General features: G+C 38.5%; 1 protein-coding gene across 1 annotated transcript; it reads right to left on the bottom strand.

The window, feature by feature from the left end:
- Nucleotides 1–1,411: 1,411 nt before the first annotated feature.
- GNB1 (guanine nucleotide binding protein (G protein), beta polypeptide 1) lies at nt 1,412–24,684 on the bottom strand. Its single transcript, XM_008936624.1, has 12 exons — nt 24,621–24,684; nt 23,146–23,197; nt 16,359–16,466; nt 15,656–15,694; nt 13,833–13,939; nt 12,152–12,215; nt 9,599–9,761; nt 8,725–8,791; nt 6,973–7,174; nt 6,406–6,622; nt 3,504–3,611; nt 1,412–3,133 (listed from the first exon to the last, which is right to left on the bottom strand). The coding sequence occupies exons 3-11, from the start codon at nt 16,413–16,415 to the stop codon at nt 3,505–3,507; spliced, it is 1,023 nt and encodes a 340-aa protein (XP_008934872.1). The 5' UTR covers nt 16,416–16,466; nt 23,146–23,197; nt 24,621–24,684; the 3' UTR covers nt 1,412–3,133; nt 3,504.
- Nucleotides 24,685–24,940: the final 256 nt, after the last annotated feature.

Here is a 24,940-nt window from a genome sequence, read left to right as displayed (position 1 = left end):
TAGCCTCTTGACACAAGACATTACTACCTTGGCAGGTACTTCATTGCCAGCAAACATTCTCAGCACGGGCAGGAAGCAGTAATTTAGTATATGGATGGCAATTAAGGAAGATAAAGCAGATAACTTCTGCATTGATTTTGTTGTAGACTAGACAAAGTCACATATGAAACATTTATTGGAATAAAAATATACTATGCAAGTGGAAAACACAGCTGTACCATTTGGAATTGGAAAAGGCTCCATCTGAATTCCCAAATTTAAGGATTTCCAGCCATGAGCTACTTACCAGTATTCTGCAGCCCAGAAACCCAAAGCTCAGTTAATGGCTGCTAGTTAAGTAATGTCACCATCATATTTTCCATACTCACAGCTTTTAAAAACCTCTCCATTGAGGCTGAGAATTTCCATGTTTGGTATGAAATCAAGCCATGGCACTGAAATTTCTCTTGGTTGATGTGAAATGAGAAAAAAAAAAATATCCACTTTTGGTTAGGTGAGAACAAGAGAAGAGACTTTACCCACTAAACATACAGAATACACACACTCAAGTGGACCAAGCTCAAGAAGTTAATCCAACTGCCTTTCAACACCTCCTGTTCAGGAATTTGCTTCTGTGAGTACAAAACACTTCTTTTCCCCCCCTCTATATATAATTCTGCCTTTTGGAGACTTTGTTCTTACTGAGCATTAAAGTGACAACTACTTACCCTTCTCAATACCTACAGGAAGGACAGCTAACAATGACAACTGAGCTTATTTGGCCAGATCCTCAAATGGCAATAACACAACATGTTCCACTCAAATTCTTTTCCTATTAAAGGACACAAAAGTTTTAAAAGAAGTTACAAAACATTTTTCTCTGATCTCCTACTTCAGGTGTTACACTCTTTAGTACTCCACAAGGCATTTTTGGGGTGTACAACCACATTAATATCACTGCCTACTTCCATTTGGAGTTTGAACTGAGAGCCACCAGCAGTTTTTGATGGAGCTCTCGAGCAGCTCTAACAGTCAAACCAAAAAAAATGTCCATCCTGAATGGTTCAGAATGAGGAAAGGAGACACCTGCAGCCACTGAGCTCTCACACTTGCCAGGCAGAGTTAGCACACATTGTACATTTTCAGATACTGCTGGCAACACTTTCCAATAACAATCATGAGGGTTTACTTCCTCTTGCAACTGTTTCTAGCTTCAAAGCAAACCCCAGGTCCCTTCCTAGGCATACACACCTTTGGAACACACTGCACACTCTGCACAATTAACCATTAGAAGTCCAAGCCTGCTTAAAATACTGCAGGATTTGTTTGGGGGCACTGTGCACTTCCCTCATACGTTTATTTCATAACTCGGATCCTGCCAGAAGTCGCTTCATGGGTTGAACAATGAGCTGCAAAACAGATCAGTCAAAACTCATGTCAAACTGCTTTATTACATCTTAAATAACATTACATTTTAATATAGTATCTATCTTGCATCCAGCTTTCTTGAAGTACACTGACTTTAAAATTAAATACAAAAGGTGAAGAGGGATACAGGGCGTGGAGAAAGCTCTACAGAGTAGTTCCATGAAAGAGAGTAAGAGGGGATTCATCTTTTATGCCAAATCCAGGCCTAACGCACAATTACAGCACATTTTTGTACAGAATGTTGCAGAAAAAACAAAATGGAGAAAAGCTACTACTGCTGCTAGGAAGGAGCATTTCTGGATACAGTGAGAAGATAGGAAAGTTTAACAGAACAATCTGCTGTCCAAACACTGCTGCTTTTAACATTTTATTTGAAAAGAAAGCCAGGAAAACCTGCTCGTTACAAAAATGACTCTGATCAGATGCAAAGGACTCATCCTACAAGAGGAACTGGCTGTGAGGAACTGATGTATAAAGAAGATGGTCTAGGTTCCCTCCTCCCACACCCCAGAATCTTTGACAGCGATTGTTTGAACAGGCTGTTTCTTTAAAAAAAAAAAAGTGACTTATCACGCTACTCCAAAACGTGCATAGCTTTGTACTTGAGTTCTTCAGAGATTTATGCACAGAGTAGCAACAATAAATGAATACAGCGACAATGGTTACAGTTTTTAAACAGGTTATTTCTTCAAAGAAAAAACATCTAAGGACTTAGTCCAATATGCACTTTTTAGCATTTCTACAGCATGCGATTCTAAGAGTAAACCCACCCAATATGGCAAACAATCAAAAAAGGTTTTTTTTTTTGTTTAACTTAGAAAGTTCAAGATCATTATTTTCAAAACATTGATTTGTACATCATTTCATACACAAAGAATTGACTCAATACCCAAGTGTAGGATAGGTCTCTTTTGAAAACAGAGATTCCTGGTTGTTGAGACTTATAGGATAGTGTTAGGATATAGAAACTGCCCTTTCAAGTGGACAAAACCAAAACAGATTAAAAAAATCAGTGTGGTGAAAAAAAGGGGGGGCAGGAGGGACCAAGGATTGCATTTGTTATCCATAAAAGGTGAAAGGATCTTTAAACAAGCATTCATTACCTTTTACAGCATGTGCTTGGTTACCTTACTGCTTAACATTATCCTATATATGCCAAGTTTTGTGCAACAATTATCTGTGATACTAGAAAATAAAATAAAAAAAATTAGGGACTAAATTTACAGCGTTAACAACCCCCAGATGTTCTGGGCTAGGACTCCCTTGTTTTGCTCAATTAAATACATAAAGAAATGTATTTAAAAAGGAAACTTGAAAAAAATCCTGCTACAAACATGACTTTAAAATTTGCAAGTGTGTGAGATAAAGTCCTTAACTTCAACTTGGAAACTACAGTGAAAGCTAACTGCTTCACAATTATGCTCAAGTTTATTTTCTGGTCATGCTTTTATGATAGTGTTTCATTTTTAAATTCTCGAGACAGAAAAAAAAAATAATAATAATAATGGTCCCAAAAGGAATGCACAATTTCATTTTGCTTACAACACAGAAATTCTTCTTGGAAAGGTAATTGTGCTCTTCATTTCAGCAACAGGAGATGGAAAAGATCTTGCCCTTTGCAGTTGGGGAGGCTGGGGTCCCAGTTAGTATGGTTGGGGTGGATATGCTGTCGTGTGTCATTCTCAACCGTTGGAAACTTCTTCCAGTCCTGGAGGCCGCCGCTCTTCTGGCACAGAAAGAGTTAAGTCATTAAGAGCTGCACTGAGATAAACCCCAATCAAGTTCCAAGCTCTGCTCTTGCTACCCACCGATGCATTCAGCCATTATCTCACCACTTTCAAGGATGCCATTTATTTACTAACCCAAATTCAGATGACTGTGCAGTCATCCCTACCAGGAAAATAAAATATGCCAAAAATAGTTCATCACAAGAATGTCATTGCATACATTAAACAAATAGCTTTCTATAAAAAACAGATTTTTTTTCCTCAGTGACTTTCCTAATCCGAACTGGAAGCTTGGAGCATCAGTACAACAGCACTGTATGGACCTGGAGAGCAGCTTTCTGAACACCAGTTAATTGGATACCCACCTACTTCAGTTCCAGATCTTGAGGAAGCTGTCCCATGATCCTGTTGCCACTGCCATACCATCATCAGTCACCCCTAAGCAACTGACACGGTTATCATGACCAGCAAGGACACCTAGGGAGCAGGAGACACAACACACACTACATTACTTGGGGGATTTCATATTTCAGTTCAGGTAACACTGAGGCACACGTTTAGATCACTAGTCAAGCTATATGTTCAAAAATGCTGAACACACACAGCTGGAATTTTTAAATGCTTTGGGTTTTGTAAGCACAAACACATAACTGGGTGGGGGCTTGCAAGGGGGTGATTCAGTAAATCCCTTACTCCAAAATTTTAATTCTATATTCCCCACATCATGACCTCCACTGGTTTCTTGTGAGTTGTGAAATCACAGCCCCAAAAATTCTGCTCTCCATAGTGATAAAGATCAGTTAGATTTTACAAATTTTTAAATGTGTAAAATCAGAGGTTAAGCTGAATTATGTTATGAACACTAAAGCATTTTTCATCTAATTATATCTTGAGTTTACAAGCACTTACAAGACAAACTCCTACATACAATCTATTTGTCAATATGGAGATCTGCTACAATTCAATTATAGTACCATTAAGAATTGAGATACTAAACAGAAAAATTAAGGGCACAGAAGTTTTCCTCTATCTCCTTTATTTGAACAGTTTAAAAGGAGGTAAAAAGAAAACCTAAATTATGTCCAAGCTCTCTGCAGTCCACAGCACTGAGCTAAGGTACTCTCAACAGGCCTAAAATTAATCTTCCTGCATCAATTACACTGCTCAGAGGACTCTCCTCATTAATATTTTGGGCTTTTCCCCTCCATTTACTATTCTCCAATACAGAACAGGAATTAAGTCAGTTTTAGCTCTTACAGGAACTACTGTTTAAAAGTTAAAAATACCTTTAATTCAGTGTAAAAATAACTATTGCATACACAAGGCTCCTTGACACTGAAGTAGTAATGTTTCTGATATGCTTTATAAAAGCAGTAATGCTGTGTGAGTAACACTATTAATCTCCAGATCCTATTAAATCCATACAAGTGTCTAAACCCTGGCACAGACTTGTGCATTTCTGCAGCAGAAGCCAAATCCTGAGTGTTGAAGCAGATGATTCCATCTTGAGAAACTCAGTGTGATACAGAAGCCAGCTGCCAGACTAACAGAAGTACCTAGGGGTTACATACAGTTTACTGTGGAAACAGTATTAATAGATCAAAATTCAGTTTACCATCAACATTAATAACTGCTTCAACAGAGTGCTGAGAAGTTTTATGCTATTTGAACTGAATACATCACCACAAAGGTGTTTGATACAGAACTGGGCATGGTAGTGTCAAATCTGCTCAGCAGCCTTGAGTCTCACAGCATTTCAATAAGCACAATACTTGGAGGAATAGCTTAAATCACTTCTAAAACCTGGCAGTGAAGAATCCCACACCATGAGTACACAGACCATAAACCCAGATCAGTATAAAGAATTATTTCTCATTTCTACAGGTGAGAACATCTCCTCCTTCAGTCCCGCTTTTCCTAGTGAAGGTCTTTCACAGAACAAGCTCACAGAATTGCTTTTACAGTACTTAAATACAGCTAACTGTAAACTAACCTAAACATAAATCAAGAGACATTTCTCATCTCATCTACACACAGGCCCATATACACACTTATGGTCTCAATAATCAAAGTCCAAGGATCCCAAGTTGTAAAACTCAGCACACAGACAGTCCAAACCATGCATCAAATTCATTTCAGTACTGAAATAATGCTATTTAGCACCATTAACTTCCTAATACAACCAAATGCTCTCTTACAATATATGAACTGAGCATCCACAATTTCAACTTTTCAGCACTGCTAAAAACGACTATGAATTTTAGAACAAATAAAGTAAAATCTAAGCAATAAAACAAATTTACCAGAGACAGAAGTTAACAAATGAAATAGAAGCTATTTTGGTATAGTCCAGAATTACGTTTGCTCATATTTTTTCTACCTGCAATATAGCCTCCCCTCAAAGCAATGAGCCAATTTGCACCAAAAAAATACTCTCAACTAATCTTTCCAGCTGCATGTGGAAGAATATTCTGCTTGGCTGGTGGTTTTTGTTTGTTTTCAAAAGCCCACCTGGGATAATTTTAAAAACCTAGGTGACTTTATTTTGTAACAAAATAGGTCTTTGTTCTCATCCCCTGTTCTGTTGAGAGTAACAAAACATTTACAGCCTAATTTATACCTTTTCTTCTTTTTTTTCTAATAACATTTTCCATTTTAAGGAACTGACGTTCTCAATATTTGGACCATAAATCTTATATTCATTCCCTCAAAAGACAATCTGCACAGCATTTGCTGTTTTGCTGGTCGTCGCTACTGCCCAAAAGTCAGGGAAAAAATTCCTTAATAGCAACATGAATGTTGAATTGCTTTGAACAGTTCATGTCTAAATAATGCCATAAAGTCTGAAAAAATAACCATCCACTCCCCAAACCTTGTTTCTTAGTGGCAATCTTCCTGTTCTCAAGCATCTATTGTTCCTTTCTACCCTTTAGCAGTGTTGCAATTTGTTAACATCATTAAGTTACTTTCATCACTGGTCATCTTAAATCTGGTTATCACAGGTTAAAGTTGAGACAGGGAATATTAAGAGGCTTCAGACAGGGAATATTAAGAGGTTTGTGCACAGGACTCAACTCACACATTCAGGATGTCACACTAATATTTTTAAGTTACTTTCATCACTGGTCATCTTAAATCTGGTTATCACAGGTTAAAGTTGAGACAGGGAAAGTTAAGAGGGTTCAGACAGGGAATATTAAGAGTTTTGTGCACAGGACTCAACTCACACGTTCAGATGTCACACTAATGTTCAAAATCCAAAATGTTTTACCTGCTCTATCAGCTTTCAGTGTGTCCCAGACATTGCAGTTGAAGTCATCATAACCAGCTAGGAGGAGACGGCCACTCTTGGAAAATGCTACAGAGGTGATGCCACAGATGATGTTATCATGTGAATAAACCATAAGTTCCTGGTCAGCCCGAAGATCGAAGAGCCTGCAGGTGGCATCATCCGAGCCTGTGGCAAACGCGTTGCCATTGGGGAAGAACTGTGATGAGGGAGGCAGGGAGAGAAAAGAGACATTATTTCAGACTTGATTCCTGTCTCAGTTAATACAGCATTTTGTACAGACCAAGTGGAAGAAGAAAGCAGCAGAGATGAGTATAAACCTCTGCACTGCTGGGGTATGGGCAAAGCCAGCGAAGTAACTAAAAGCACTCGAGCAGCCACCGTTCCCATTCCCCACAGTGGATCTGAAGTTGTACAAACTCCAGGCACTTCCCCCAGCTGCAAGAACTCTTAACCACAGAAAATACACCCGAGTGCCATGCCGTGCAGCAGGTGGCAGAGCCAGAGCAGGGCAGCAGAGGGAGGCCCCACGCCCGGGTCAGTACGCACGCAGATGGCGTTGATGTCCGACTCGTGCCCGGTGAAGGTTTGCCGGCACATCCCTTCCCGCACGTCCCACAGCTTGGCAGAGGCGTCGCAGGCACCAGAGACGAAACACCGGGCGTCAGGAGCCAGGGACAAGCTCATGACGTCTCCAGTGTGCCCAGTAAATGTAGTTGTCTGCTGACCAGTTTCTATGTCCCAGAGAGCGCTGGAAAGAGTAATTAGAAAGGCAAAAATTACGTTTGTGCCCCATTAGAAGGTCCAGGCAGCATTGTCTAAACTTGTTCGTTTATATCACTGCTAAAGAGTGAAACTCCATAAGGTATTAACAAAAAAAAAAAAAATACAGAGAGCAGAAAAAAACCCCACCCAAACAAAAACCCACCCACATTTTGTCAAACTATCTGGCAACCTTACAGGAAAGTTTTGCACACAAGAATTTAAAAGCCATCTTCAGTTATAAAATATTGAGGGGTTTCCATTGAAAAACAGGGTGAAAAATCTAATGACTAACACTCCTGGCTGTTTATGGACAAGGTTCTTGTGACAGGCCAATGACTATTGCCCAGCACTACAAGGCTCATTTAAAGCAGCAGTGGGGTAAAGCCACAGCAGCAGCTGAGTCAACAGTTCCCATTTTTGAACACTCACTGAGGACGTGTAACTGAGTTTTGTCTGTCCTCTTAAAGCTGCACTGCTTTCCCAAGAGAGCAAAAATCACTGCTACAGTGACAACCAAAAAGTATAGAAGGATGTAAGAACACCATCACCTCCCTAACAGGATATCTAAACATTTAAGGAAGGTTAAGGCTATTTCTGTAATTTCTCACTAAACCAGACCCACCAGTGGCAGATTTGCACTAGGTGTATAAGATGACTGTACTTTGATACTGTACTTTGAAGCTTGGCTGAACTGAAGTGATGTCAAGGACAAACTGTTATCCAGACAACTGCAGAATTACTACAGTAACTCCTGAAGCAGCTGTATTAGAAAGAGCATAGTTTTAACAAATCCTGTTTGTTTTGGTGGCTTAAAAGAACCCAAACACACGTTTAGAAACATTTTTGCATAAAGACCAAACATCTATACTTAAGAGCTACTCAGAATGAGAGGACTAATAGATGAGAATTTAAAGAGACTAATGCTGTGTAGGAGAGGTATTTATTAGACAACCTTTGCTCTAAGAACTGCTGCTTGGGAAAGCTGTAAGGCTTTCAGGAATTACATCTAATAGAAAATCCAATGAAAAAAAGACTGAGGTTTTTTTTTTGTTCAGAAGCTAGTATTCATTAAGACATACACCTACAGTCTCCTCAAAAAAACCCATCTACTGTCACTGCAGAATATTTCCTAGGAGCTCTTCTGAGTAACAACAAACTACATTCCATATTAGAAAAATGCAAATATAACTTTTAAAGTAATAAATACCAAATACTAAAAAAGTTTGAGAATAGCCATTTTTGTCCAATACACTTATTGGTGAAAGCCAAAATAGCTATAATGAAAAAAATTCCCATACCATCTTAACACAGATAATCAGGTCAGGCTCTTTAGGCCATGGGCATAGCAAAACAGCCAAAGCTAGCAAACCTAAAAGTCCAATTTTTCCAAAGAAAAACGTGACATATGAACAGTAATTAAATCATTTAGTCTACTAGATGACTATCAGATTTACAAAGAATAGAAGTTTCCTTCAATAACAGAGCACAGCTGTGAAAAGTCATTACTAACAATCATGTCAAAATTTTACTGCTTACCAAGTGGTGTCACCAGAGCTGGTAACAATTTGATTATCATCCAAGAAACGACAGCATGACAAGTATCCTGAAAACAAAATTAAAAGTTGATGAATAAGACCAGAGCCGACTCTTCACACTACACACTGGCTTCCTTCTGTGTTGCTTCCTCATCTCCTGAGGATGCAGCAACAACTACTATATAAGCCTAAAATACAACAGAATTTTTATAAAGGAAGCTCCACTACCTTGGACAAAATAGTTTTGCTCTTTACAGACCATGTCCTATTCAATCAGTGCACCAGCACACTGAAACCATTGTATCACAGCAAGTTGACCTAAAAGGTGCCTCTACCACAAAATAAAAACTTAAGCAGCTTAATCACACCTGGTAGACACTGTTTTGGAATTACTTTGCCAATTTTTCTTTTGGTGGAGCATAGGGAGAGGAGGAAAGGAGAGAGGGAGCAGTGAGTCAGGAGTGTGGAGCCCACTGGCCAGGCTGGAGAGCAGTGTAGGTAGCCCTGCCTCGTGCACACTGAGCTTTCTAAGAAAGTGGATCTGTGTCACTGTATCTAGGAGCAACAAACTCTACTGTATCATACAACTTTTGATAAGAAATAAGCTACATTCTTTTTCAGTACAAAGGACAGAACATATACATTGGATGTCTCCAGTGGCAAAGAATTTCATCTGAATGCTCTGAAGCATCTTTATGCTGAAATACCACACGCTAAACTATCAACGAAAAAGCCATTTTAAAACCTGCATTATGCAGCTAAGGGCCACCTGAGAAATAGAGGGGGACAGTGAAGAAAATATCTTTAAGAAATTACATTTAAAAGATTTTTTTGACATCTTCACCATATGCTGAAGTCATTTTGGTCATTCTCACCTGTGTGCCCAGCCAGCTCACGGCTGACACGTACATTCCCTTCACGAGTTTTCAAGTTATAAATGGAACAGATGTTATCGAGACCGCCACAAGCCACGTAGTTTCCAGAAGGAGCATATGCACAAGTCATGACCCAAGAGGAACGCAGGGGAATAGCATGCACCTGAAACAGACACATTAATGGATTTCACCCCCAGCACAATTCACCATCAGCAAGTTTTTCACCCATCTCTCAAGACATACATCATCTTTTTGTGAAAAAGAAGAGTGAAAAGTCAAGTCTTGGGCTGTTTGAGTATCAAACTATTTTGAGAGTAACTTGCATATATTGCTCATCAGAACCAGTCATGACGTCACTAAAACCTCAGATTTGCCTTTCCTGAATCCACTTTAATCAGCAATCCTAGTAAAAACTGAATTCTTTCATTTCAGCGCTCTGATTACTATTGGCTTATTATAGGTTCAGGAAAATATTGACTTCCCAGTACAGTCAGCAAAACTGCCAATTCCAGGCTTAGCTGCTATGCTGTGAATGAACAAGTAAGGAAATAGCTACTTTCACTGCCATTTAAATCCTTCTTTGGAAACCCACTGCAAGTAATCAAGCCTCATATTGAAATACCCCCTGTTCCCTTCTCATTCTGTGCTCAAAGAGCTTCATTTAAGAAGTCATTGATGCTAAACCTTTTCTTTCTTGTTAACTCATTGCATTCATCCCTCAAATCTCTCCATAACATCTTTAAGAAAGGGATCAGGTCCTTATACATTGCTGTGAGATTTTTTTTTATCCAATATTAACAGTCCTCCTGCTTTTCCTAAGTAAAGAACAGAAATTACTGTAGCAGCATCAGAGATCCCCCCCTGTTCCCTTCTCATTCTGTGCTCAAAGAGCTTCATTTAAGAAGTCATTGACGCTAAACCTCTTCTGTCTTGTTAACTCATTGCATTCATCCCTCAAATCTCTCCATGACATCTTTAAGAAAGGGATCAGGTCCTTATACATTGCTGTGAGATTTTTATCCAATATTAACAATCCTCCTGTTTTTCCTAAAGTAAAAAACAGAAATTACTGTAGCAGCAGAGATCCTGCAATCGGCACTTAAACAATAACCTGCACTAAAAACACAACCAGATCATTTCTGAGAGTCTTCTACCAAGGAAATAATTAGAATATTCACCTTGAGCCACTTTATTTTAGGAAATGATCACTTTATGACAACTGTGTTACTTCCCATGTGTGCTGCAACTGCCACAGGAACAGCTGCAGACTGACATTCAGGTATTTTTGCATTAACTGTTTCAAGGTCCTACCCAGTCAAATGTAATACTGTTCCAACACCAAGGTGTTTGCTACCTGTCCAGAGGGTTGGTGGTTTGGTCTGGGAGGTTTTTTGCTTGTTTGGAGTTCTTTACTTCTTTTGGAGCAGGATGGTGGTGGGTTCTTTTTGGTTTTTAACTCAACTGCTATTTCACCGAATCAATACTGCCAAGAAGTGTGGGGGGAAGATGTTTTTGCAGCTGAAGAGTTCTGCTTCTGATTGTAGTAAAAATTTTACCAGTCTAATACAAACCTGATTCCATTCCCCCCAGATAAGAAAGCTGCTCCCTGCCTTTTGATGATGCCATGGATTAATTAGCATTTGTGCAAGAACTGAAGATACTAACATGGAAACCATGCTATATAGCAATGATTTTACCATCTTATCTTTCAGTTCTCAGGGTAATTTAGATCACATTTACCTGCAGGCTGGGGCCAAAGGAGTAGAATAAAGGCAAAAAAGAGAGGAGTAGTTTTTATTTTGCAAACAGTATCATTACTCTTCAGTAAATTTGTGCATCGCTAGTTTCACAAGTGGGGTTCCACAATAATCCCAGCTGTAGGAGTGGCTGCTGCAGTTGTTTCTGCTTCTCTGTAGCATGCCACTTGCTCAAGTGCATTGGCCAAACTGTTTTTAAGGCTATGACAAGCCAAGTCAGGAAAATTGATTTGAAATAGTCAGTTCCATACTACTATGGACAACAGATTTAAGCACCTCTGGCAACAAAACTCAAAAGTGGCAACATGAGTTATTGGTAGCCCCAAATGACAATAACCATAACCAATAAATACCAGTCACTGTAGTGTGAAAGTAAAAGTAATCCTGAACTGCATCACGTAATTGCAGCCAGAAAGTGATGACCCATTACACATATGTCAGGTCTTTCAATACTTCACTACAGATGACCAATGGCTACAGCCAGGTTTAAATCTCTGGCTGTCCTGATGCAACATGCCAATTACTTCTTGCTCTCTATTGATCCATTTCTCTGTCCTACCAAAACAAAACATACCCTCAAATTAAGTATTTCATTCTTTTCCATTTGTGGCACACATTTCCATACAGAATGCACCTAAGGCACTGCAATATTATTTAAATGTACACTTGACTCTTTTGGAGAACTCAAAATTTGGTCTTTGGACTCTGAAAGTAATTCAGCCAGAACCATGAGAGGCAACATTTCCTTGCGTTGTATTTAAAACTGATTATATAGCAACATATCAGTCAGTCTTACCTTGTTTGTAGTATAGCTGTCCCAAATTATAAGTTTGCCATCCTGGGAGGCACTAACTAGAAGCCTAGAGGAAACAGGAGGTAAACACAATCACCTTTGTGATGGCATTTCTCTCAACTATCAAGGCCAAGGTACTTGAAACTATTTAAGTACAATGCAGCATTACATAATTCAATTATTAGCATTATAAAAATAATTTTCCAAGTACCCAATTTCAATGCTAAATATTATGGAAATGTGTGATGGAACACCTACACGTTAACACATTGACTTCAGGAAAAACTGAACCCATTTAACTAGCATTGCTGTCTAGAAAACTGAGGGAGAAAACTGGCATGGAGTCAGTGCTTCCACACAGCAGTTTGGGAATTTACACTACCAACATGTTTTCTTTTTTCTTATTCTAAAACAGGAATTTAAGATCCAAGACCTCCAAAAACTCTGAATGAATGTCACCACAGAAATACAATGGAAATGAAAGTGAAATGCAGTAAAGACTCCCCTAATGGTAGCACTCATCAGATTTTTACTCTAAATCAACACCACCTCACTCCCTCACCCAGCTATCAGCTTTGACATACCTAATTCATTGTTCAGAGCTCTCTCACCTGCTTTTCATGTGTTTAAAAGCTAGATCAGGTATACTGACATGAAAGATCTGTCTAGCCTTCACATTTTCTAAATCATTTTGGACAAAATACCAACATGGTATTCAAATTTCCTCTGTACACATCCTGACCATTTCCAGTACAGTACAATCACAGTACTCCAGTCTCTCTGCATGAACATTTTTTTCTCTAAGTTGTATTTTAGTCTTGAAACGTTTGCCAAACAAGAAACTGAACCCTCATCTTTTAAATAAGCTATATGCCAAAGAGATGCTCAAAGCAATGAATTCTACCTATCTATAACAAATTAGCATCTTTCACAGGCACAGAAAACTTAGGTGCAAACCACCAAAGTTAACTTAAACAAGTGTTCATTCTGATTTCTGAATAAGCAATTCAGAAACTAAAAGCATAACACAACATTAATTATTTTTCAGCTTAATGACACATTATTTTCTTTGTTAAGCATTTGTCTGTTTGGCTTTAGTGTATTTTACTGTACACATAACACAAACATTCATGAAGCTCTTTCATGAGACACAGCTTGTTGACACAGCCTTGGTAAGAAGGTAACTTCAATGACATCAAGCCTCCTTTGAAAATCTCTGAGTAGAAAGAGGCTAGCCATAAATTATTTGCTCCTTAGTTAAAAAATCCTAAGGGGGATATTTTTTTTTTCATCTGTTCCTCTAAAGATTTTCTTGTAAGGAAAAGAGAATGAAATAACTGTGACTAGTATCATTTAGTTTCTCTCTGAGCATCAGTAGGTAACAAGATGCATTTAAGGAAAATAGACAACTGATAAAGAAATCTATTCTATCTCCACAGTTCCTCAGAAGTCATGTGGTACCATAACTATTCCTCAGGCCAGTAGGTGAAGACTGGTATTTTGGAACCAACTATGGACATTAGGAGGAAAGAAGTGATATTTCTGAACTCTCTTGGTTGTCTGAGCTCTCTTAGAATTAGTGGTTCCTAGTTGTAGGAACAGGAAAAATAAGACAGTTTGCACTCAGCTTGCCAAAGGACAGTGAAGCCCCCCCAGGAGTCAGTTCTGTGTCACGGGCACCCACCTGGAATCAGTCCCCCAGTGCATTGCATAAATTTTAGCCAGGTGTCCCCGCAGCGTTCTCCTAGTGCGCATCTGAATTCTCCCCACGGGGTCAATGTTGGCTGTGATCTGAAACAGAAAGGGTGTCATGCTCCAATTTTTTTTCACCTCAGTTTCGAAAGAAACATCTAAATAATTGCTTTTAAATGAGAATTTTAATGCAGACCAAAGTTCCACATTTTGAGTATGGACTGAGTTTTTATCAGTTTAAAAATTAATCAAAAAGTGACATCATTTTATGTAATATATCTTTATCAAATGAAGAAAGCAGCCTCACTATTGCATTTATAAAGACTCTGATATTACTTTGTATAGGTCATATCTTCTTAGACATCTAAGTTTTCAGACCTTTGACCTGCGTTTTCTACTCATGTTTTCTACTCCGGTATAGATAAATGTGGTTGACCAATATTTTTTTTCTCCCCCAGAAGGCTGTGTGGGTAGGTATATCAGGTCTTTAACACGCCTCCACTTTTAAGGGATTAATTAATAACTCAGTTTTTGATGAAACTGGCCTTCTCTTCCAAGTACAGGATTATTAAATTCTTAATAATCCTGATTTAAGTTCATTAGATAAAAGCGGTTTCTGGATTAAGTGAATACTGAAGTGAGGAAGTAATCAGTGTAACTGTCCTTACACTCCTAAATTTAATCTAAGTCCTCCAGTCTGGAGAGAAGTACCAGTTTTAAAAAAAGAACCAAACCAGCACACCACACTTGATGAGTACTATAAGTAGTACACATCAAGAAATCCAAGAGTTTGTAAGTTTATGTTAAGGATAATGCCTGCAGCTTCTCATGTCTTCAAGTTACAAAATTCTTTAGTAAGCACATTTGAGTAAAGATCTCTGCTTCTTTTCAAAAGCTATCAACACAGCTTAGGACTCAGATAAACAGATATGGATGCTTCCCTGACACAAAACTCCTTTCATCATGGACACCTCTCATATTCACTAATACTGAAGCTTTAGTTTCTTTTGTTTTCCCATATATCCGCTACAGAAAATACTCAACATTGTGCCTCACATAATATGAGATCACAAGATATGTACACTCAAATAGATGTTGGTGTTTTCTTTATTACTTGATATTTTAGTGACATTTTAAGTTAATAAATTGACATCACTTCTGTACCAACTATTTCAGATCAGACACAAGATTAATAGTCAACATTCAAGCAACTGGAATGAAGTAGCTGACAAAAGTAAACTGACTCATCATACAGCTGGGGGGAAAAAAAGCAAAGTCTTGCCACCTCTTCCACTGCCATGATGATCTCAGTCTAACTTCCTACCAGGTTTCTAGAAAAACCACACCATATCTCACCGAGATGCACTCCAGAGTACAAGTTAAGGTTGACTGAAGCCAAGCCATAGGATTAAAACGTGGCAGCACAGCAAGACACAAAGGTATTAGCTGAGGTTCAGGAGCAGTTCAGACCCCAGTGCAGCATGGTGCAGAAGTAGGTTAACCCCAGCAGGTCCTATGGTCCAGACTGTCATGGTGACAACTGTGCCACCACCAGATCCCTGGCAGAGCATGGGGGCTCCCCTGCACAATTTTCTGTTGAGCAGCAGAGATGTGCCCTGAATCACTTAAACTACTGCTCAAGGCTACCACTCTCAGAAACTGGACAAACTGTACTTATTTCTGGAAGTAATCACCTAAAGGTAAAAGAAACTGATAAAGGAGGCAGAAGTGATTCACACATACTTGCCTTCTTAGACCATATTTTCTTTGTAAAGGAGACAAATAATAATTCATGTTAAACTCTTAAATACTTACCTGAGCCAGGGTGGCATCTGCACATGCTTTCCTAGCATCCTGCAACAGAAAAAAGTTTGAGAAATCAGAGGTCCTGTACATTTGTTTATACTCTGTTTTGTCAAGTTGATCAAGCACCCTCAAAATAAGGTTCAGAAAGCATTTCTGCTTGTCTTAGAGGACCCATCTTAACTGCAGCATCAGCTGCAGCATAATCTGCTCTCTGCTGTCAAAACACATTGAGTGTTTAACTCGAAAAATTTGTTGTTCTTTTGGGAGAAAGGTAACATGATTTTCACCATGAAGCCAGTCAAGCAATGGAACTGATAGTCCAGCCTGGCTGTGCAAAACTCTCAGAGGTTTTCAAGACCTAACTGGACAAAGCCCTGAATAACCTTGTAGCTGACCTTATTTTAAGCAGGAGGTCGCTTAACATTGGTTATGGCCTGGCTTAGAAAAACTGCAGGTAACATTAATTTTGGGCTAATCCATTTTGTTCATTGTGTCACTATTATTTTCGAAGCAAAATTAAAGACCAAAAAAGTAATTCCCTAAAGCAGTTACATGTGCTTGCTTGCTCTTTCTAAACATCCATTACATTAATTCATTATTGTGAAACCATTTAGCTTAATGCATCATTCCTGTCCACCTCTGTTCTCCTCAAGACACACAAATGACCATTCATCTGTGGCATGGCTCCAGGATGCACTGATACAACACTTACTCTGATTTGGTTTTTCAGTTGCTCGGCCTCCTGGCGTAACTGGTCAAGCTCACTCATTTTCCTGTGCTAAAGGTGTGCTGCACTGCCACCTCTGAAACAACCAGAAATCTGAAAGACAGGTGATAATAATGAGAATTAATAGAAGTCATAGCTTGACATTATTAGAGAAGTCCTTTCAACCATCCCAAACAGCACTCCAAAAAAAGGCAGATTAGTTTATAGCTACTAGAATGCAGGTGAAAGGATTTCGCTGAAATCCATCAGAATAAGGGGTTGCCACACACAAATGTGCTTCACTTTTTTCCAGCCACAATAAATAAAATATAACTTAGACTTAGTCCTCTCCTCCAGGCCTCTTTTTTGCATTCATAAGACCCCATAAGACTCTGTTTTCTTAGCATCAATAAGCACAGAATTACTAACATACACTCCTCTGTCTGCTGTGCTCTGTAGCCAACAAGATAGAGGCTCCATAAAACAACTGTCACTGAACAACCTCACCTACTGCCTATAGAGCTCCTCAACCACTGGATTGTTATCCAAAATACTAAGCACACAGATATTTTTCTGTTAAGCATACAACTATCTTTAAAGTGACTATTCCAGAAAGGTGCTGCTGGCACTTGCACTAGCATTCCACACCTAAAGCTCAGCTGTTCAACTTCTTATTTTAAAAAAAATCTCAGCAGCTTGATACCAACATAAGATGCTGAAGAAACGTGCTGATGAAGTTTATCTTTTATTGCAGAAGATAACTGGTTCCATTTTCAAATGCTACATAGAGCACATGGAGTTTATAAATAAAGACTGGTAGTGTGTTTTTAGAACATTTTATTAGCCAGAATTGACCCTTTACTGTTAAATAAAGCAAATGCTTTGCTAGCAGCTTTACATGTTATTCTGTTCGGATTTAATCAGCTTATTTATCTTTGCAAGCACATGGGATTTGTGTTTGTTTGGGTTTTTTTTTTCCCCCTAAAGCTCTTCCCAAGGATAAAGATGAGGATAACTTCCACATTTTTATAGTAACAGAGGACATATTATAGAGGCAAATTAAAGCAGTAAACATCACTGTTAAAAGAAAAGTTTCAGAAGAGTAAAGGTTTTAACATGCCCTAAATATTGTTATCCCTTGTAACCAGACTTGTCTCACAGCTCTCTCCATAGCTGCTTTTATTGCAAACCCAGGGCCTCAAGTAACTAATGTCAGATCTTGTCATATCATCATTTACAAATTTACAGTCTTCTCTGAAAACAAAAATATTTCAGGAACAGAAGTTTCATTAGCTTCTGTCTTAAAACCTCCATTCACACAACCTCAAAGCCCTTTCACTTTATTGTGAAACCAGGTGTTCTCTTTTCTCTCTTCTGCTCCCAGGGTCATCTTTAAGCCCCTTTAAGATTGCTTGTTCAGCTTAGTGCAAAATCCAGTTAAGACAAAACCCATCAAGATTGTTTTATTATCCTGTAACCACCTTCTTTTCTTTTGAATGTTCTTTTGTTTCTCAAGGTGTTTTGCTCATTCTACATTTAAGACAAAGCACCCTGTGCCTGGGTGTCCCTGTGTAGCTCACACATTATGAAATAAAGGAATTAAACGCTCAAGGCTGTTCTTGGGAATGAACTCCTAATTTTCAGATCCTTTATCTTTTTGATATCCAGTTCTATTTCTGCATTCTCTAAGTTAATATATAAGCCTATTTCTCACTAAGCAAACACTAACCTCACCAGACAGGGCACAAAGAATTGAGATTGTATCATTCCTTTTCAGAGAAGGAAACCACGATCCAAAACGTAAGCATTCTGCACAAGGTCACAGCAACTCAACAATGAGATTAAGATAAAGATTTAGGACACCAGAATTCCAGCTGTAGTTACAGGTAACTACACTGAAGATTTACATGCAGCTTTATTTAAAAATATGATAGGATGAATAACGTCAGTCAAAGCAGATACCTTCTCCTCTAACATACACGCATAACACAGTGCAAATCTATTTCTGTCAGAATTTGTGCACTACACAGCAGAGTTCTCTCACATGTAAATGGAACAAAACTTCTTTGTATAGAATGGGAAGAGGCCTAAGGAGATGAACAACAATCCTAGGAAAAAAGTCATGTGGAGAAAGTTCACTTCACAAAAACTGAACCCTGTAGTTTTGTTCTGCATTACTCGCATGCAGTGAGTTTAAAACAAATCCTACAAGCTTATTTCATGCCTGTGCCTTACTGCCCAATATAGCACGCTCTGAAGGGTACTGCTGGAAGTGGCAGAGGCAGAGGAAGCAGCCCAGTAGTGTCAAGGGTCTTGCAGTGACACTGATCCAGCCACGTATGATGGGATATCATAGCTTAACCAGCACAGATGCCTCTGCCTGCACATGACACAAACAAACCCTGTTACGCTCTGGAAGGCCTCACTCAGCAATGAGACGTGTACTTGTGTGACAGAAGAAACTCCCAGGTCAAAGTCAAGGCAGTACTCTAGCTCAGCACTTTGCCTCCATTCTCTTCCAAGTCCCACTTTACACAGGGGCAGAACAACACAAACTCCTTCACAATCTGTAGGAATTATCTAAACACACTAACCAAACCCACCCATCAGAGTCATGTCATAAATGCAGCTTATCAGTCAGACACACACAGGCATAACCTGCCCTGTGCAGCTAAGCTCCTAAAATGCTTTGTTTATGAGCTCCACATCAAGACAATCACTCACTAAAGTTTTAAGGAAAGCTTCCTTTTAATAAAAAAAAAACTTCACAATGGTTTACCTCTACAGAAATCTTAACAGCTACCTGCAAGATATTGTCTCCATTATCACAAGCAGTTCAAGGAAATTAAGAACTACTATTGCTAAAGCAACTACTACAGATCTTGACCTCAGTCCCTTGCTAGGTAGCACTCATGTTTCAATGTTCATTGCATGACATTTAGTAGCTGAATGTATACAACCCTTGATGACTTTGCCATCTCTAATACATACATGTAAGTTCATATCCTGAAGCCAGATATGCTTCTAGAGTTACAAGTTAGCCCCTAAGCATTCCAGGCAACTCCAAACCCTGAACTCATTTCTGACAGCATCCATTGGAATTGTTTAAACCAGATTTCCACACTCCCTTTGTAGTAGTTGTTGTTTCAACATCAACAGGAAGTTCTAATTCCTGCCAACATGACTGAACTCACAGGAAACAAAAATCCTGATGAAGCCAAGATCGTTAAAATATAGTAGTTCTCTGAAGCAGACCGTAAAATTTAAGGGACAACTAGCCAAAGAACTTGATTATTCCTCTATTTTATACCATATCTTGGAGTATCAAATTTATGACAGAAATATAAGATCATAGTGAAAAAAAGCATTCCATCTCTTGTGTGCTTTCCAGCTCTACTGTAACTCAGCACAGCTTACTTGTACCTAGCACTTAAAATTCTTTAAAAGAGCTAGAACAACAGGTAAGGTCAGGAAAACAGATAAAAATTCTTGTTTTCCTGTTTTCACTCCTGAGACATGGGAACTTTTTCTACAGATTTGTATTACAGACAAAGAAGCAACAGGCAGAGACTGCTCAGTATGTGATCTGTGATCATCATTAACTAGCACAACTGAATATCATGAAATAACATTTTGTTTTGCAACATGCCCTAAAGATATTTAACCCCATTTTAAAATAAGGTTTCTAGGAGTAACTATAAGCTAGATATGGGGGGGTTTGAAAGAAGTTACTAAACTTCTAAATCAAGCAAACCTCATGCAAAATGTCACTACTCAAGTTCCACGTTGCTTTCTTCCCCAGCAGCAGCACAGCTGAGCAGCAACAGGCAGTGCCAGGCTCACGCTTACCTCGCTCTCTTTTGAGCAGGTTACTGTGTTCTCGAGGGCAAGCTTCTCCAGACTGACACACTCACTTTGCTCAACTCACCCAAGACCTTTCCAGAGGCTGAAGTGCTTAAGTGTCTCTGCTCTAAGCCTAATTCTCCCTAAGCTTGTTGACAAGTATACCCTGTAGATAATTCTCTTCTTGCTAGGGACAACAAGATGTGTACTTGCAAGGTAGTTTACTATTCTTAACTACTCCAAAAGACCCCAGACACTAAACCTTTCTTAGAAGTTACCCATAGAAGAATCACTTTGTTCCTCTGTTTCCCACAAGGGGAAATTAAGTATTAATTTCACCTAATTTGTTACTTCCTATATATGCCAAACCTTGACAATTTCAGTATGTCAGAGATTGATCATGTCACTCATCTCGAAGTAACAACTTCTGTTTTTTTCTGTAAGCTACATGAGTTATCTTCTTCTGTAAGAGGAAAGGTCTATGCCCAGGCAGTCAGTTTTATGTTGAATGACTCTGCACAGAATCTTTGGACTGAATAAAAAGCTTGATGAAACACACAAAACTTCCACATACTTCCAGCAAACAGAGATACACTCAGGATCCCAGTATAGTAATTCTAATTTAAAGGTGAAGCTCAGTACTCAGAAGACAGTGACAGAACAATTCAAAGGCTAAGGACAAACTCAAATTCACTCATGTCATTGCTACAACTTTAATGTCCTTTGTCTAGCTCAAGCTGCTTAACCAATTAAGTCCAATTACTGAAGCCAGGGTATCACGAATACATCACATTTATATGTAGATTGATGCTTGCCTACATTGTAAGAGAAATGGGAAGAGCTGAACACATCTCACCTAGAGATATTTTCTTTGGTTAAATATGATTCCTCTCTAAAACTACCTGGTAACAGCAATGAGGCAATGCTTACTAAATAGTTATTTCACTTTCTCATACCATTCTTATTTTAAAAAAAAAAAAAAAAGGAGTTTTCCATCCTCTCCTAAATAGCCTGTCCTGTACATAATGTCTACAGGTTAAAAGAAGAGAACACAGAGTTGAAATCACAGATATCATCAAGTCAAATATTTAAATTCTATCCCTTGATGGCCAAACTTTGTTTTACATAATGTCTACAGGTTAAAAGAAGAAAACACAGAGTTGAAATCACAGATATTATCAAGTCAAATATTTAAATTCTATCTCTTGATGGCCAAACTTTGTTGGCTATGAGGTACTTTTACTACATGTTACTACTATCAACAAGTAAAATAATCCCACTAGGCCAGTGTTGATGCAAAGTCTGCTAACACAGAGGGTTTAAATTTATATTGTTGGAGTTTAACCCAAATACAGTAATTTCCTAACAAGGTTAGCCAAATCACCTTTCTCCCAAATGATATTTGTTCCCTCAACATCTTTCCTGCTAATGCACATCACTCCAGTGTGTATGAAACAGCCAGAAGAAAAGCAACACATATTTGCAAAAACAGAGCCAAAACTTTACAGCCTTAATAATGAGTTCATGTTTTGCCTCCCAGACAGTCTCATAGCAGGTCATCTGATTAAATGAAGCTGTGCTAATCTATTAGATACCATAAATCCTATTAGCAACATGCACAGCAGCTTGCACATTTTCACAATGACAAAGGAATTACACACAATCCACCATTAGTTCCAATGTTTTGACGTTATATTGGCTTTGAAAAGCTGAGGGGTTATTTAATTGGAAGTATGTATTGATTCCTATTTATTCAATAGAAAACACAGTAAGATCAGAATTGCTTCTGGAACAACTTTGGGGTGTTCTCTCTCCTATTTACATGCTCCACAATAGAAGAAAAAAAAAAAATTCAGGGCTGCCTTCTGATCCTGAAGTGCACACCTCTCCATTTACTGTGATCAACAGAAGTGAATGGTACAGATGATTTTAGAAATTAGAACTCATAGAACAGGTATACAAGAATTGTACAGAATCACACAAGCTTCTGCAATACAAGCTTTATTTAAAGGGAAAAAAATCTCCTATAGAATCTGCACTGAGTAGCTCAAAGACATTGGCTTAATACACATCACTGGTTAAAACAAAAGGTTATATAGAAAATAGGACAGAAAATGCTGAAAATGCCATGATGCCACCAAGTAAAGGCAATGGTTTGTCTACACTGGGAACACTGTGTTCAGATGCAGTTTCTGCTCCTCCAAAGAACAGTGGAGGTGTCTAGGGTTAACCAGGGTAACTCATTAGAGAACACCTCAGAAGACAGGTTTTGAGAAAAAGACAGGGGTGAGCTTGCTGCTTGCTTTTTGAAAAACAGGTAAATATAGATTAATTTAACTGAGCAATATCTTCTATACAACACATGGCTAACTAGTAATGCTCCTTACAGGCTAAGAGGACTCACAAGAGGCAGAAACATTTGAATTTATAGTCTGGAAAGTAACGAAGGTTTCACTGCTCCAAGAGTATTAGTAATAATTATGATTACATAGAATATAAACAGAACCTAAAACTTTCAGAGTTTAAGTAATACTGACACATTGAAAAGAACATTCTGACAAGAGCCACTTTGCTCAAAAGATATTTGGCCTTCTTTTGTCAAACATGGCAGATGAGTAATTTTTCATTCGTGAGAGAATAACTGTTCTCATAATTTTATTTATTACAGTTCCCTGTCCCACTGAGATGAAACAATTTCATCTATGGTCTCCCTCTGCTTTGCCAGTTCCATTTCTGAAAGAAGGCAGGCACTAGCATCTATTATTTAGCAGGTTTCCTGGCCATTTTAAAATCCTTCCTGTTGACATAAGAATACACATGCTGAAGTAGAAAACAAGTTCTTTAGGCTTACACAGATTAATAGCTAAAAACCTGAAGTTAGCCACTTTTTAAAAATCAGATGAGTTTCTCAAGCACTAGAAAAAAGAAATTACCTTATTTCTCTACTTACATTTTCTCTCACTACAGTAGAAAGCCAACTTCTGCTGTCAAACATGTAAATTCTGGAAAAAAAAACCCAACCAGAATTAGTACAATTATCAAGAAATAACACCAGTTTCTTAAATCTAGCAGAAATTAAAATACTATCAAAGCACAGGCTATTTTTTATTAGCTAACTTCAAGAGCTGGCTTATCTTCATGAAGGAAGCGGGCACTGCTTTAATAACACTAACATAACCAAAGGACTTGCTCCTGTCGAGAAGCTTTTAACATTCTTATTCCAAGACAACTCTTGCAACCCTCAGATCATTAATCCTCCTCCTCTAGTGATACAGAAGTCCATGCTATTAGAGCTTAGGATTGTAAGGAAATGATTCTATGATTGTCTCACTCATCCAAGACTGTCATTTTCGCTGCACTACAAAGTGCCCCCCAGCTGCATTTTCAAAGCACTGAAATGATCTGTTCAGTCCTGTTCCTGAAGCAGGCTTGCTTTCCAAGCACAGTTAGATATCGAGGTAACTATTTAATCAAAAGAACTTACATAAACCTCCTACTAATAAGCTCACACTACTCTTCTAAAAGGGCTACAACTTCTAATCACTAAAGATATTAGAAAGTGGAAAAAGCTGATGCATGAAGTAACTCACACTTGCGTTCTGGAGGACTGCCATGATTTAACATACAAACTGGCTTTGCAGCAAGGTAAAAAACCAATTCTGCTAACAGTTTCAGAAGAATTTTTTTCTTCTGGCAGCACAAAGTGGTAATTACAGTTCACCCCAAGCAGTGAAACACTGACAACCGCTCACACATCCAAAACATCTGTGACCTGTCCCTGTCACACAGCAAGACAAGGGCCATGGGTGATGCCAACGGACACTGAGTGCACAGCTCCAGAGCTGCTGTGCCAGCACACGGGAAGATTATTGTAAGCACAAAGCAAGAATGAACTGAAGAAAAATAATCTTAATTCAGAAAGCCAGTCTACAACTTCATGTAGTTTCAGCTGAAGTGCTTGCATATAATGTGTCTTTCTGATTTTACAGTTCACTGCTAGCTGGAAAATTTACAAACCACTTCAGTGTCTGCTATGGAGGTTAAGCTACTTAGGATATGGATCATCCTCATCCAAGCTCATTTATAGATGAACAGTTTAATACTGTGATTATGAAACCATCAGAGCATAAGCAGTTTTGTTTGTTACTGCCAGAACAACAGACTTTTAGACATAAAACTCACACTTAAGAGTCCAAACTCCACCACCCCCCCAGACACACACACATTACATGACCATCTTAAGTTCTGAAAAAAAGATCAACTATATTCAATTCAGAAGTCTTGACAGGAAAAAATTGCCCAAACTGCAGGGATAATGAAATCTAATTAAATTCTGGAAGAATTACCTGAAATGTAAACAAGTAAAATTATGCTGGAACACTAACAGCACACAGAATACACAATAGCAAAGGCCAAAACACACACCATTATTGTCCTGTGCTGCACCCTCATTAATGCAGGAGAGGTGTTGCAGATTTCATATGCCTTCTGCAAAAAAACAAAAACAAAACAAAAAAGCTACTTTAACCAGCCTGCAAGAAGAGTAAGGAAGCATAACAGCAAACGTTTCCACAAAGCTTAGTTTATTTTTTCCACCAGATTAAGTTTTCAGTCAGGTATGCTGAAAGCACCCTGTGATGCCTGCAGAACACAATCCTGGCAACTGAGGTGTTTCCAATTCTACACTAAAGATGGAGCTCATTTAAGAACAAAAGTAGACAAACTACTCAAAAAAATATTTGCAT

Source organism: Merops nubicus, unplaced genomic scaffold, assembly GCF_000691845.1.
Source record: "Merops nubicus isolate BGI_N331 unplaced genomic scaffold, ASM69184v1 scaffold18893, whole genome shotgun sequence".
Lineage (NCBI taxonomy): Eukaryota > Metazoa > Chordata > Aves > Coraciiformes > Meropidae > Merops > Merops nubicus.
The sequence above is the reverse complement of the archived record's forward strand: the minus strand, read 5'-3'. Positions and strand labels throughout refer to the sequence as shown.

Coding starts and splice junctions, on each gene's coding strand:
- GNB1 (XM_008936624.1), bottom strand. CDS start 16,415: ATGAGTGAGCTTGACCAGTTACGCCAGGAGGCCGAGCAACTGAAAAAC. Junction 13,940..15,655: donor CAGATGCCACCCTGGCTCAG/GTAAGTATTTAA, acceptor TTTCTGTTTCAG/ATCACAGCCAACATTGACCC. Junction 12,216..13,832: donor CACTGGGGGACTGATTCCAG/GTGGGTGCCCGT, acceptor TGTTTCCTCTAG/GCTTCTAGTTAGTGCCTCCC.